This window comes from Urocampus carinirostris, chromosome 11 (genome assembly GCF_059441175.1).
Source record: "Urocampus carinirostris isolate Australia breed hairy pipefish chromosome 11, RoL_Ucar_1.0, whole genome shotgun sequence".
In the NCBI taxonomy this organism is placed as follows: Eukaryota; Metazoa; Chordata; class Actinopteri; order Syngnathiformes; family Syngnathidae; genus Urocampus; species Urocampus carinirostris.
In genome coordinates, this window is record NC_142359.1 from 19,878,174 (window position 1) to 19,892,427 (window position 14,254).

Consider the following 14,254-nt stretch of genomic DNA (forward strand, 5'->3'; position numbering starts at 1 on the left):
TCTTGTCGGCTGAAAAATAGTCTGTGTAACATAGTGTACTAATCTGTGAAGCCCTTAGAGACTTATTGTGATTAAGGGCTATACAAATAAAAATGACTTGACTACAAAATAAATAAAACGTTTAAGTTGAATTTTTCTACATTCTACCTATCAGTTTTACAACGGAATTGTATGATATCAATAATAGATTACATTTGGGGACTAGAGTCAGATTTTTACTGTGTGAATAACTTGGCTCCCGCAATATAAACAACCCCTCTGAAATCAGTATTTTGTTTAATAGTTTGACAGTAAATTCAGCTTGGGAGCGAGTATATACAGTAGGGAGAATATCTGCATGAAGAGAAATTTAGCATTCTTGTACTCACTTGAGACGGCACCACCATAAATATATTTAGTTGTACTTTGTAGGTCAATGAACATGCCCACCCTTCAGTAAATTCTGTCGGCAGATCAAGGGTTGTATTTGACTACGTGAGTCATACAGAATAATTCTGCAATCAGAACACACTGTAATACATTGTCTGCATTTATTATGTTGTGGAACAGCGCACCATGAAGTAAAGACGGTGTTATTAGTAACACGTTACAGCACGCCTTACAGAGGAATAATAATTGAATCGTTTCTCCGGCGCCGTCACGAATGGCAGCCACTCCAGCAGCTCCCGTGTTATTTTCGATTGTTCTCAGTTATTTTCGATTGTTCTCAGCTTAGGGATGCTGCTGGAAAAGTGAATTTCCCTTCGGGGATGAATAAAGTATCTATCTATCTATCTATCTATCTATCTAATTGCGTTCCAGTAACCCGTTCCTCTGTAAAGCATTAGTCCCAACACTGATTGTGATAAAGACATTTCTAAAGTTTCTGTATGTTCTCCACTGCATCTTCACAGGTGAACGGGCTGCGAGTGGCACTACCTTCATCCCCGTCTCGCCATGTAACAATCAGCCGTGCCGGTCAGTACGTCACGGTGCAAACGTCCTTTGGCCTGCAAGTACGCTGGGATGGCAACCATTTTGCCCAGATCACAGTACCCAGGTTGGTCAGTAGCAGGATAGCGAGGGTTACCCTAAAAGTGTAATATCTTACAGTTAGTAGTTACCTGTTGAAAACTCTCATCAGAAATGTAATCTGATTTCTATAATATTGCAATAATTTAACTTGATTACTTTCAATTACTTTTGGATTATTCCAATACCAAATATGCTAATAAAAGACAAAATCAACATAATATAAATACATGTACTTCATTTTGTTTTAGATAAATGAACAATGTAACGTTGAAAAAGAATTGGTGGAAACCAAGAGCAGGTAGTTGATTGCAGTCCTACAAAAAAAGTATTCAAATTTTTACCACATAGTTGTCACGACCAGAACGGAATCAGGACCCAAATGCGTAGCGTTAACCACAAGTTTATTGATAGAAAGAGAAAGGGCAGCGCCCGCGATCTGGGGCTTGCAAAAACGGGACAGGCGGGAGTCAGGGTCAAAATGCTTGCCTTGTAACAACAGAGGTTTGCTGACGGACTGACAACCAGAGAGTGAAATGACTGGGCTTAAAAAAGGACAGGGAACCAATCAGGTAGCCCGCAGTGGCTGGCGCCAAATAAGTAGGCACAGGTGATGCTAATCAGTAATGATGACAATAGTATCGTTTATTAAGCAAAAATTAATATTTCTCTTTAACACGACAGATATATATGCTCTTTTTAAGGTAACATTGGAACAAAATTTAGAACCAAATATTGTTTAAAACACGTGTTCACTTTAAAAATTTCCAACAAACTCTGGGATGTCTTATGTCCAAGTTCAAGTTTTACTTGTTCGAAGTGGGGATGCCAGACCTCTTGACAATATTCAAATTTAATAGGCTAAGTAAAACACCCTCACAACATAACAATGCAGTGATCGTATTGTGGATTTTGAACAAAAATTAACTGCAAAATACAAAAAGAAGACAATCATTTAATTTACTTAATGTCCCTGAACGCATCACATGCGAGCAACAGTGCTGCCCAATATGCACACATACAGTGGTGTTCAAAATAATAGCAGTGCAATATGACTAAACAGAATATCTCGGGTTTTTGTAAATTAATATTTCATTTTTACACGCCAAAAAGAAAACAAACGAGACCTAGCGTTCATAATAGGCACGCTCCAAAGGCTGTGCAATCGGGCAAAACGTTAAAGGGGTGTCCTCAAAAAAATAGCAGTATCGCAATCAATCTGAGTTTGTCCATTTGGGGAATGAAAAAACTAAAACAGGTGTGAATATGGTGTGAATCGGGTGTCACCTGTTTAAGGATGATGAAGCCAGCATAGGTTAAACATGCATTAGAGGAAAATGGAACATTCAAGACACTGCTCCCAAAACGGTGTTGATGGTTTAATAAGTTGATTGGAGAGGGAAGAACCTATAAAGATGTGCGAAAAGTGTTGGCTGTTCAGCAAAAATGATCTCCAATGCCTTAAAATGGGTAGAAATACCAGAGACACGTGGAAGAAAACAGGAGAGAACTACTCAAATGGACTGGGGAATAACCAGAATGGCAAAGGCTGAGCCAATGAAGATCAAACACAGTCTGCAGATACCTTTAAGTGTTGTGACAGAAGACATCTGTGTGAATCAAATTTATTTTCAAGAATCCAACACAAAGTCCCCCCTGTTAAAAAAATAACAATGTGCAGAAGAGGTTTCAACACATCAACTGACCTAAAGAAAAATGGAGTAACATTTTGTGGACTGATGAAAACTTTTGTTTCGCAAGCTACTATCAAGACCAGATGTGCGGTCTCTGCGGCAACATGGATGGAAACCAGAACAACGATTTCACCAAGCCAGATGGCGTCCCTGTCACCGATGTCAATGACTTCTGCAACAGCTGGCAAACCGAGGAAGACGAAGATGACACGTGAGTTCTCGCGTTTGGAATTAGAGTGAGGGGAAATAAGGTATTCAGTCAACTAATAACCGCGCAAGTTCCCGCACTTAAAAAGATTAGATGCCTGTTTTGCAATCATTGATATTCAGTAACCCCTGATTATTTTGCAGAGGTTGCGTTCCATAAAAGACCCGTGATAGTCATCACCCACGAAGTAGAAACCTTTATTTATTTATTACTCTATTATACATTGAAACCAAAGAACAAACCCTATTTACCAGCCTAAGCACCTGTTTAAACTTTTTTTTTTACAAATACCTTCAGTACTTTCAGGTTATAGTTATAAAAATAATCTTGCTGCTATTTTGGGCGGCATCAGCTCAGGAGGTAGAGCGCTCGTCCTCAGATCAAGAGGTCGCAGGTTCAATTCCCGGCTCCTCTGTGTTATATGTCGAAGTGTCCTTGGGTAAGACACTGAATCCCTAATGCCCCCAATAAGCAGGTAAGCGCCTTGCATGGCTGACTCCCTATTGGTGTGTGAGTGTGTGTGTGAATGGGTAAGTGTGAAGCACATTGTAAAGCGCTTTGGGAGGTCTTCAATGACTTGAAAAGCACTACATGAATTTACCATTTTTGAATTATTGAGCTATTGTTACTCCAGATTATATATTATTTCCATCATGTAGATGTTTTTGCAAAACAAAATTCATCCATCCGGGGTCAGGTCGCGGGGGCAGCAGCCTTAAAAAGGAAGCCCAGACGTCCCTACCCCCAGCCACCTCCTCCAGCTCATCCGACAGGATCCCGAGGCGTTACCAGGCCAGCCTAGAGACATAGTCTCTCCAGCGTGTCCTGGGTCGTCCCCGGGGCCTCCTGCCAGTGGGACATGCTGGGAACACCTCCCGATGGAGGCGTCCAGGAGGCATCCTTATCAGAAGCCCGAGCTACCTCAACTGGCTCCTCTCAATGCGGAGGAGCAGTAGCTCTACACAGAGTCTCTCCCGGATGACTGAGCTTCTCACCTTATCTCTAAGGGAAAACCCAGACACCCTACGGGGGAAACTCATTTCAGCCACTTGTATCCGGGATCGTGTTTCGGTCATAACCCAAAGTTCATGACTATAGGTAACGGTAGGAACGTAGATCAACTGGTAGATCGAGAGCTTTGCCTTTCGGCTCAGCTCCCTCTTCAGCACAACGGACCGGTACAGGGTCCGAATGATGGCGGACGCTGCACCGACCAGCCTGTTGATGCCCGTGGATGTTTTTGCGAAACAAAAATTGTGATGTAAAATATTATTATCTTCTTTTAGCATGTCAGAAACTTTGTCGGCGATAGAAAGCATTTGCCTTTTGGGGCCCGGACGCTTTTGTAGATCCAGAGCATTTTGTTAATATGGTGGTTCTTAGAAAACTGGAAATTGAAAAAAGATTTGCGCGTACATAATGTAAGTTCATCAAGCTGTTTGTGTACAACTTAGACTACAACGTTATTGATACACGGGCAGACACAGGCAGAAAAGGTGCGGGGCAACTGTTTAGACAATCAGAATGCAGAATAAAATGCACGGCAAAAATCTGCGTAAGCCACGATACAGTTAGAGATTACTGCACGTCAAATACAAAGGACACAATGTCCCTTTAATGTAAGTGCAGCCTACACAAACTATATGTGCATTTACTCCTGATTGATTCATTTTCAGATTCCATTGATGTTTGTTTTACATTTAGATCTTCTTTTGGGTAACAATCAAAAAATAAGATATTTGAGTGCAGTGAAATGTTTTTATCAGAGGTTTTCTTGTGGAAAACCCAATTTGGTTTAACCTCACCCAGACCCTAACTCCAGAGGCCATCACATGAATTGACTTTGACAGTCCAACAGCTTCCGGTCCTGAATGAAGTCTGTAAGGGCGTAGTGCTTTGCTCCTAAGCAGCAATGTCACAAAAAATAAATATATCACATGTTCTTAAAATCCACATCACTGTCTTCTTTTTACAAATGGTCCCGGGTTCAATTCCAGCTACCAGTTCTCCCCGTGCCTAAGTTGATTTACCACACAGGAGTGCCCTTCCAAGTACCAAAAACACGCATCACAGGTTAATTGGCGAGCTTGGATTGTCCTTAAGAATGAGTGTATGACTCTGTGTGCCCTGTGATTGCCTGACAACTAGTCCAAAGTTTCCCCCTGCCCACTGCTGGATACCAGCTGGGATGGGCACCCCTGCAACCCTTGTGAGGATAAGCGGTTGGAAAGTGAAGAGTGAATTTCCAAACAGCATGGGCTGCTAAAGTATTCATCACTATATTTATTTGCTCTCTCAGGTGTTCTCCAGGCACCAAGCCCGACCCAGAGTGTGATCCCAAACTTGAGGCCGAGGTGGTCAAACCGGAGAAATGTGGCAAACTCACTGATTCTGCTGGACCTTTTCGGTGAGCTGTTGTTGGTCGTACTCAATCATTGAATTAAAAAAAAAAAAATCTGTGTCAGGGTGTTAAAGGGGTTTCTGGATTTTAAAGAGCAACTCTTGTTATCGACATTTATACATTATCATCAAATATAAATGTGTGTCACTGTGTTTTGGAGTTTAGCCCTAACCTGTGCTTCCTCACTTCATTCAGAGAGTGCATAGCCGTGGTCAATCCAACACCCTTCTTCCAGAGTTGCGTGTATGACATGTGCCGCTTCAACGGCCAGCAGAAGGTACTATGTGACCAGCTGCAGGCCTACACCGAGGCCTGCCACAGTGCCGGAGCCAAAGTCCACAATTGGAGGAGCCCCCAATTCTGCCGTAAGTTATCATCAAGTCTGCCAAGTATGTGACTTTCTTTTGAATTGAATTGAATCGTCTTTATTGTCATTGATGACAATGTAGCGAACATTGTTAGCAACAAGATTAGACTTACTTGAAATATACTTGAAAGGGAAAAATAAGATAAAGGAATGTCAGAATGGTGCATTGCAACAACAGTGTATTTAATAGTAGTGCAATAAGGTTCCCAAATAAGTCCGTAACTAAGATATGAGTACTTAATTTCAATGTAAATGGAAAGATATATTTTCGACAGTTTTGCATGCTTGTTTAGGGTGGTGATGGCCCTTGGGTGATAGACTCTGTCTTTGAACCTATTAGTTCTTGTTTTAAGGGACCATAAAATATTATCGTGTAAGATATGAGTACTTAATTTCAATGTAAATGGAAAGATATATTTTCGACAGTTTTGCATGCTTGTTAAGGGTGGTGATGGCTCTAGGGCACACGTGTCAAACAGGCGGCCCGCGGGCCAGATCAGGCCCGCTAAGGGATTGAATCCGGCCCGCGAGACAACACTCAGAGAAGCGCAAGAGAAAAACGAGCTGCAGGTTGAAATATGTCAACTTGATGTTGCCAAAGCCAGGCGCCTCGAACAAAGACACTGAAACTTGTATGTCTGTCTATAGGTCTGTCTGTCTGTCTCTCTGTCTCTGTCTCTCTCTCTTCCACCCCTTTTCTCCCACTCTGTCTCTGTCTCTTTCATTCTCTGTGTCTCTCTTTTTCTCTTTCTTTGTTGCTCTTTGTCCCTTTCTCTCTCTGTGTCTCTCTTTTTCTCTTCCTTTGTGGCTCTTTGTCTCTCTCTCTCTCTCTCTCTCTCTCTCTCTCTCTCTCTCTCTCTCTCTCTGTGTCTTAACCTCTTTTGCTCTAACTTCCTTTTTTCCTTTTCTCTTTCTCTCTTCGTACCCTTCGCAGCATTCTTTTCTCTCCTTCTGTCTTTCTATTTCTCTTTGGATTTCTTTCTTCCTCTGCCTTTCTTTTCGCCTACTCTCACGACTTTTTATCTTTTGTTTCTCACGCTCTTTCCCTCTCTCTCTTTTTCTTTCTTTGCACCGCCCTCTCTCCTTTTCCCTCCCTCTTTCTCTTATTTCTTTATCTTTCTTTTTCTTTCTCTTTAATCTACTAGTCTGGCCCCCGACAGAATGTTTGTTCTATCGTGTGGCCCCAAGTTGAAACGAGTTTGACACCCATGCTCTAGGGTGATAGACTCTTTCTCTGATTATGACAGTTTTGCATGCTTTTTAGGGTGCTGGTGGCCCTAGGGTGATAGACTGTCTTTGAACCTATTAGTTCTTGTTTTAAGGGACCTGTAGCGCGTACCAGAGGGCAACTGTGCAAAGAGAGGGTGGCCATTTAAAGGAACAAACTAATTCAAATGTTTGCTTTAAATATAAACTTATAAAACAAGGTATAACATTTCAAGACAAAGCAGTTTTAATTCTTGAACGGATTTCACAAGCAAGGATGCGATATAAACAACTACAAAACCCCCAAACCAGTGAACTTGGTACATCATGACAAACTGTAGATGAAAACAAAATACAATGATTTCACCTATATTAATACACTGCAGGGACAAAATGTTCAATATAAATATGACAAACATATTTTTCCCCGGATTTCAAAACAGCAACTTGGACTTAAAGACAGGAACTCATTGCAAGAACAACAAATTCATTGCCGGCTTATAATATTGCAGCTGAGCCATCAACATTATAAAGGACTCTTCTCACCCAGCCACAATCTCTACTTTTACCTTCTCATTGCATTATTGTTACGAACAGGATTGGGTAGGGTTACTTTAACTGGATTACTTTCAATTACTTTTGGATTACTCCAATACCAAATATGCTAATAAAAGACAAAAGAAACTAAATATGAATAAAATGATGACTCACAACACGTGGTAAGCTTTCTCTCCTGGCTTTGATCTCTTTGATCTCCGGCAAATCTAACATAAAATGCGACAGAAACAAAATGAAAATAAATCCAAACAGCTTGCCAACATCATTTTTGCCGTTCCATGTATTCATTTACTCCCCAAGCCTGCACAAAATTTAGTAATTGTATTCATATTTAGTTTATTTTGTCTTTTATTAGCATATTTGAAATGAAAAAAATGAAATGATCAGCATTTATATAGCGCTTTTCAAGTCAATGACTTCCCAAAGCGCTTATGTGGTATTGGAGTAATCCAAAAGTAATTGAAAGTAATCCGGTTAAAGTAACCCTACCCAACCCAGGTTACGAACTTACGACTATCTTGTCATTGCACAATGATTCCTACTTGTGCCAGTCTCCAAGCTCATCCTTGTAAATATGATTATCAATCCTGACATTCTTATGTTTCATTTTTAAGTCTTTATTACTTGTTTACCCTGTCTAATCTTCACTACGTCGTTATCAATGACAATAAAGGCAATTCATATATACGTATATAGATAGATAGATACACAACAACAGTTTGAGTATTTTAGTATGTGACGCATGCATAAGATATTTTTTTTCACCCGCATTATGCAGCTCTGGACTGCCCCGCCAACAGCTCGTACTCTTTGTGCGTGAGCTCATGTCCAGAGACGTGTCTTGGTGTCGTGGGATCCCCCGGCTGCAACGATGTGTGCGTCGAAGGCTGCGCCTGCAACCCAGGCTTTATCCTCAGCGACGACAAGTGCGTCTCCCTCAAAGACTGCGGCTGCATCGACACCACCGGCTCGTACCATCCAGTAAGTCACGACCACTATGCTCTTGTTGGATCATTTTATCCAGCCTGCCAAGCATTTCTGGGTATGGAAAATAAGGCAAGTCTCTGGGCCATTGATATCAAAAGTTAAGATGTAAATGCAAACCAAATGTTCCCTCTGGCCACTAGAGGGCGGTTGTTAAGTTTGTATAGTGTGGTGAGTTGGTTCAGGTATTAAACTGCGTTAACTCAACTTTTAAAATAAAAACAGTAAACACATGCATAGTCAAACATGAAAATTAATTGTGTTTAGAAAAGACCCCTTGTTTATGATTTTATTACGTAGGGTGCATTATTATTAGGAATAAAACTGAAAAGAAGGCTAACAACTTGCTTTTGACATTCTTTTATTGATCCAACACATCTAAGAACAGAAGGTCTGGATCGGGCCCCAGAGGCAAACTAAGTTTGACATGCGTTAGAGCAGGGGTCGGCAACCTATGACACTGGTTAACCCAGCAGTGGCACGCGGGCACACGGCAAAATAATAATGATTATTTTTAAAAAATTTGCATTTCTACCTGAAATTTAGACATTTTCAGTTGCGCGCCGTGTTGTTTAGAGGCTCTACGGTAGTGCCCCTCCTCTTCTGCTCAGCGTGTGAGTGTGTGTCTGCACAGCGACTCGCAGAAGAGGAGAAATCTGTGTTTTGGCCCAGCCACAGAAACGCCGGCGCGCGATAAATGAATGAATAATGACAGCTCCTTCAGCGAAAAAATCTCGTTCTTTGACTGACGACTAGGGGCTTGTGCAAAAAATGACCGTGCTGTTTGTGCATTATGCCTTGAGAGCATTGTGCCTCGCACATCAAGTGTTAGACATCATGACGAGACGAAACATGAATTCAAGGCGTAGACATTAAACGCGATGTGTCCAGGTACGGCCAACAAACACCTTGAAAACCTTTGTCACTGCTAAAAACACCACCACTGAAGCAAGTTTTCACATTGCTCACTCCATAGCAAAACACTGAAAAACATTTATATCCGAGACCAAATCAGCTGTTATTTCTGTTGCACTTATTTTCAAGTAGCCTTCTGCCTCGTTGCTGTTATTTCAAGTTTTGATTTTTTTCTGCCATAAGATTTCATTGATGAATGGTATGGTAGCTTTCGAATATAAAAAAAATGTTGTGGCACACTGATTTACAAGGAAATTTGAAAGTGGCACTCCACACCAAAAAGGTTGCTGACCCCTGCGTTAGAGTAACACATCTGTGATGGTGACGTTCCTGTACACCAGGTGGGCGATGGCTGGTACTTGGAAGGCTGCAAGCAGAAGTGCACGTGCCAAGCCGGTGGAGTGATCCGCTGTTCCAACAGTAGCTGCAACGCCGCTGAGATTTGCCAGCTCCACGACGGAGACTACAACTGCCGTCCTTTAGGTAAGTCGCCGGTAATGTCGCGGACAATAGCAAATATTGCGGGGGATCTGATTATAGATGTTCACTAAACAGGAAATGGAATATGTTCTGTATCCGGTGACCCACACTACACTACTTTTGACAAGCGAACTCACCATTACATGGGGGCCTGCTCGTACACCCTGACCCAGCCGTGCAACGCCTCGTCCTCTGGCTTGCCTGACTTCAGCGTGGAAACCCAGAACGAGCGCAGAGGCAGTAACAAGAGGATCTCCTACGTCAGGGCTGTCGTGGTGCGAGTCAACGGGGTGACCGTCATCCTTGGCAAGAGCCGAGTGGTCCAGGTGCGCATTGTTTTCGTATACATCGGGGGTACGTTTACATAAATGGAATTGTTTGACTGGGATCAGAATTTGTTTTTGGACCAATCTGAATCAATCGTTTACATGGCCGGTGACAAACAAATAACCCTGTTGAAAACCATTCAAAGGGGGTAGCAAGGGCAACGTCATCACCCAAATAGATGTTTTGTCCTTATTTAACTTTCAACATCAAATTAAAGCCGATTTCATTCTTGTCACTCACCACAATCCACAAAGTACCATGCTTGTTTTTTCTTTGTACAAAAATTGTGCTTCATTTCTACGTCTGTTTACAAGTTTTGCCCGTGCCTTGCTTGCCAGAAGCATGAGCATATATGATACATTATCTACAATTATAATAATAGTCAAATATAAACATTTATTTATTCATTAGATATCATTAACATCTGATATATGTAACAAAATAACAACTATAGATCTGCAAATAAGAACACAGAATTGCAGTTCAACAAATAGTCTAACCAAATTAGAGATCTTCCTCTTTTAGTGTGAGAAAGTGTAGTAGGGAGCAGCCGGCTAGCTGCACGCTAGCATTGGGGATCCTCGGTTGAGCCAAGTCTTTATAATGATTAAATTACAAGAGTCACAAATATAGCTGTTTTCCATTAGCTCTAGCTCCAGGTCATCCGTTTTATGGGTAATAGATCTGGGGTTCGTAAGATACAGGCTTGACAGAGGTGGATTTTGAGAGTTGTTACGTAGCCTTGTCGTATTAGGCCGGACCTGCAGCACCGTCATTGCTTTCTCTCCCGATGCTGCTTTAGTCTCTTCCTGGACATGATAATAATCCATGGAGCATCTCTTTCTAATCAGCACTTCATTGCGCTCTTTTAACTTCCTCATAGTGCGGTCTAATTGATGAATTTATTTTCAATGTAACAAGCTGCTGAAGTGCTAGCTGTTACTATCCTTGGCGGTTTTAAATGGACCCATTGACTTGTGCCCAGTGATAGCATTTGCTGTGTGTTTGCTGCAGAACACAATGCACGATGAAAGTGTGCCCAATATCGAAAATCCTGATACAATGAGGGATTACTGAATATGTATGAATACACCTGTGGCTTTTTGACACAGGTATAGAAAATAAAACGGAAATTTCAGGAGAAATCAATAAATACACATGAGGCTTGTTTACCAAGTTAGACAGAGTTGGTTTTATTTGTCTCTGTACTACTAGTCCACAGTTCACAGCGGCACCAATGAAGGAAAAAATAAATAACCTGGATGGAGAGACTACCTGTTTGTTCTACTGTATAGCCTGCATGTAAACATATCGAGTCAGCTAAGAAGGGAAGATGAATGTAACATTCCAGTTATGGGAAATAATTATTTCAAAACACTAAATATACTTTGCGAAAACACTTCAATTGACTTGTACTCAACTTAAAATAATAAAGATAAAATAATAAGCCAGGTTCACTAAACAATAGCGATATCACAAAAGTTACCCAATGGTTAGCCAAAGTATCAACCATACACCTTTTTACGAATTACAAATTATTGTTGGGCAAAAGGTTTATTTTTAAATGTGGCTGCAGTAGAATTTGTTCGTAAGTTGCTTCAGTGATATATTTTCTATGGAATGTATGTTTAAGGCTTGTCTAAGTAACCTCCTGTATTGTTTTGTATTAAATATTAAAAATCTAATAAAACAATTTGCTATTTAAACATAAATAAAGTTAAGTTTAACTTACTTTTGGAAGATGAGCTTTTAGAGTTAGGCGACTTACTCCTCAAGTGCTAAAAAGTGGCCGAAAAAAAGTGATCTCAACCGCATCAAGCTTCCATATTCCACTTTCATTTCAAATGAAATGGTTCGCCTCTTCTTTACACTTTACACCAACCATATTTAATGGATGTGCGAGGTATTAAACATGTCAAAGTTCTTAACGCGCTGGAGATACAGTATAGACTGTTTACACACGAACTAGGGAGATGAAGCCGAGTTCTTCTTCGGGGTGGATGCTGGGTGATCTCTCACAGCGCCACCACATGCTGGTAGTGGCGGAAAGAAGCACTACAGTAATGTCCCGTACTCGGAAAAAGGTTCACATAACACAAAATCGAATTTACAGCAATGTCTGGATATTTTTCGACATCCCGAACTGTTCGTATCTACCGCTTTTCGTAAGTCGAATGGTCGTAATTTAGGGAGCGTCTGTAGTAAATTGTTTCTGGATAGGATTTATCTTATAGGTGGAGTGTGTCGTTTAAGGTGTTCTTAAAAAGTTGAAAGTAAAATATTTCATCTATCAAGTATGTGTAAACCATGCCCAACTGAGTTCAAAGAGCCCTTATGACTTAATTTTTTTACCACGCCTATCTGCAGAACCCATTAGGTATGAGAACAAGGGGTTGGGGGAGTGCTTTAGAGAGACGTCGTTCTCGTCCCCGCAGTTTTTTTTTGTTAGTCTATCATTAAAACGGTGAAAGTAAGAGAAGGCCTTCTTCAAGTAGAGTCCAAACAACCGTCCAAACCCCAAGAAAGATGGGAAAAAATAGTTTGTTATAAGCACATACTAGAAATATAAATGTATGTGCACCTTTAAATTACTGACTGACTCTGCAATGATTACACAAGCCACAAGATGGTGGCAGCAATTCAAAAAATGTTCAATTTCCGTACGGCTCCTTTAATCTAATCTACAAAGGATAATACTGTAGCAGCAAGCAAACTCTTAAATCTCAAGTTTGAAGATTTATTGATGCTCTTTTTTTATCTTTAAGTTTTGGATTTTCCTGAAAACGGCCTTATTTGTTGTAAAAATGAAATGATCTGCATTTATATAGCGCTTTTCAAGTCAATGACTTCCCGAAGCGCTTTACAGTGTGCTTCACATTTCCCAATAGCGGCCGTGCAGCCATGTAAGGCGCTCACCTGCTTATTGGGGGCATTAGGGGTTCAGTGTCTTACCTAAGGACACTTCGACATGTAACACGGAGGAGCCGGGATTCGAACCTGCGATCTTATGATCCCCAGACGAGCGCTCTACCTCCTGAGCCACTGCCGCCCTATAAATGTATTGTTGTCAATTTATTGTATGTTAAGTATTATGAGTAGAATTAGAATCGCCTTTATTGCCTTGATTACTGTTTTTTTTTTGTTGTTTTTGAATTTTTATAACGGCATCCGTGTGGCCTGCAGGTAAACGGGACGGTGGTAGTACCACCGGTGGCGTGGATCGGCGGCTTTAACATCTACTTAAGTGGAAAATTTGTGGTCCTGGAGACACCTTACCACCTCAGGGTGAGGTTTGATGGAAACCACCACGCGGACGTCACCGTGCCCACTTCCTACAATGGACAGCTTTGCGGGATGTGCGGTAAGAACAATTATGTATACAGAAAGATATTTGTGGTACTACCTGGCATAGAGTTTTTTGGGGGAAACTCATTTGTAGCTGTGTTTTTCAACCAGGGTGCAAGCACGCAAGTGTCCAGTTTAGCTAATTATGGACAACAAATTATATTCATTAATATTTTTAAAAAGGCATGCCGTTGTCTAGTATTCATGCTAGGGGTTAGCTTCTCAAAATGCTAAAAGAGCCATATTGGACCAGAATGTCAGGACCAGAACGGAAACAGGACCCAATTGTGTTATGTTTCTCACAAGTTTTATTAAAGGGAAGAGGAAGGGTTTCGCCCACGATCCGGTGTTCGCTAGGTGCGGGAAGCAAGTCGCTCTTGTACTCTGATTGTGATCTGAACAGGGAAGTGGATCTTCCGTAGCGAGCAATGGTGATGTCAAGGTTGGAAAAACAGGTCGATTGCTGGGACAGAGAGCAAAAACGTGGTCTGGGTCAAAAACGGGTCGTAAGCCGGGACGAGAGAGCAGACGTGGTCGGGATCAAAAACAGGTCGTAGCTGGAGACAAACGGGGAGATCAGGAACGGACAGGTGGAAAAACGGGACAGGCGGGGGTCAGGGTCGAAATGCTTGCCTTGTAACAACAGAGGTTCGCTGACGGGCTGACAACCGGAGAGTGACCGGACTGAGCTTAAAACAGGACAGGGAACCAATCAGATAGCCCGCAGTGGCTGGCGCAAAATGAGCGGGCACAGGTGA

General features: G+C 41.5%; 1 protein-coding gene across 1 annotated transcript in view; it reads left to right on the forward strand.

Moving 5' to 3' along the window:
- Window positions 1–14,254, forward strand: part of zanl (zonadhesin, like) — a 98,512-nt gene that overhangs the window by 40,597 nt on the left and 43,661 nt on the right. The window contains exons 72-79 of the mRNA XM_088347424.1: window positions 894–1,039; window positions 2,773–2,916; window positions 5,213–5,320; window positions 5,510–5,679; window positions 8,224–8,426; window positions 9,686–9,827; window positions 9,900–10,150; window positions 13,335–13,512. Coding sequence (XP_088203550.1) covers window positions 894–1,039; window positions 2,773–2,916; window positions 5,213–5,320; window positions 5,510–5,679; window positions 8,224–8,426; window positions 9,686–9,827; window positions 9,900–10,150; window positions 13,335–13,512 — 1,342 coding nt within the window. The remainder of the gene's footprint in view (window positions 1–893; window positions 1,040–2,772; window positions 2,917–5,212; window positions 5,321–5,509; window positions 5,680–8,223; window positions 8,427–9,685; window positions 9,828–9,899; window positions 10,151–13,334; window positions 13,513–14,254) is intronic.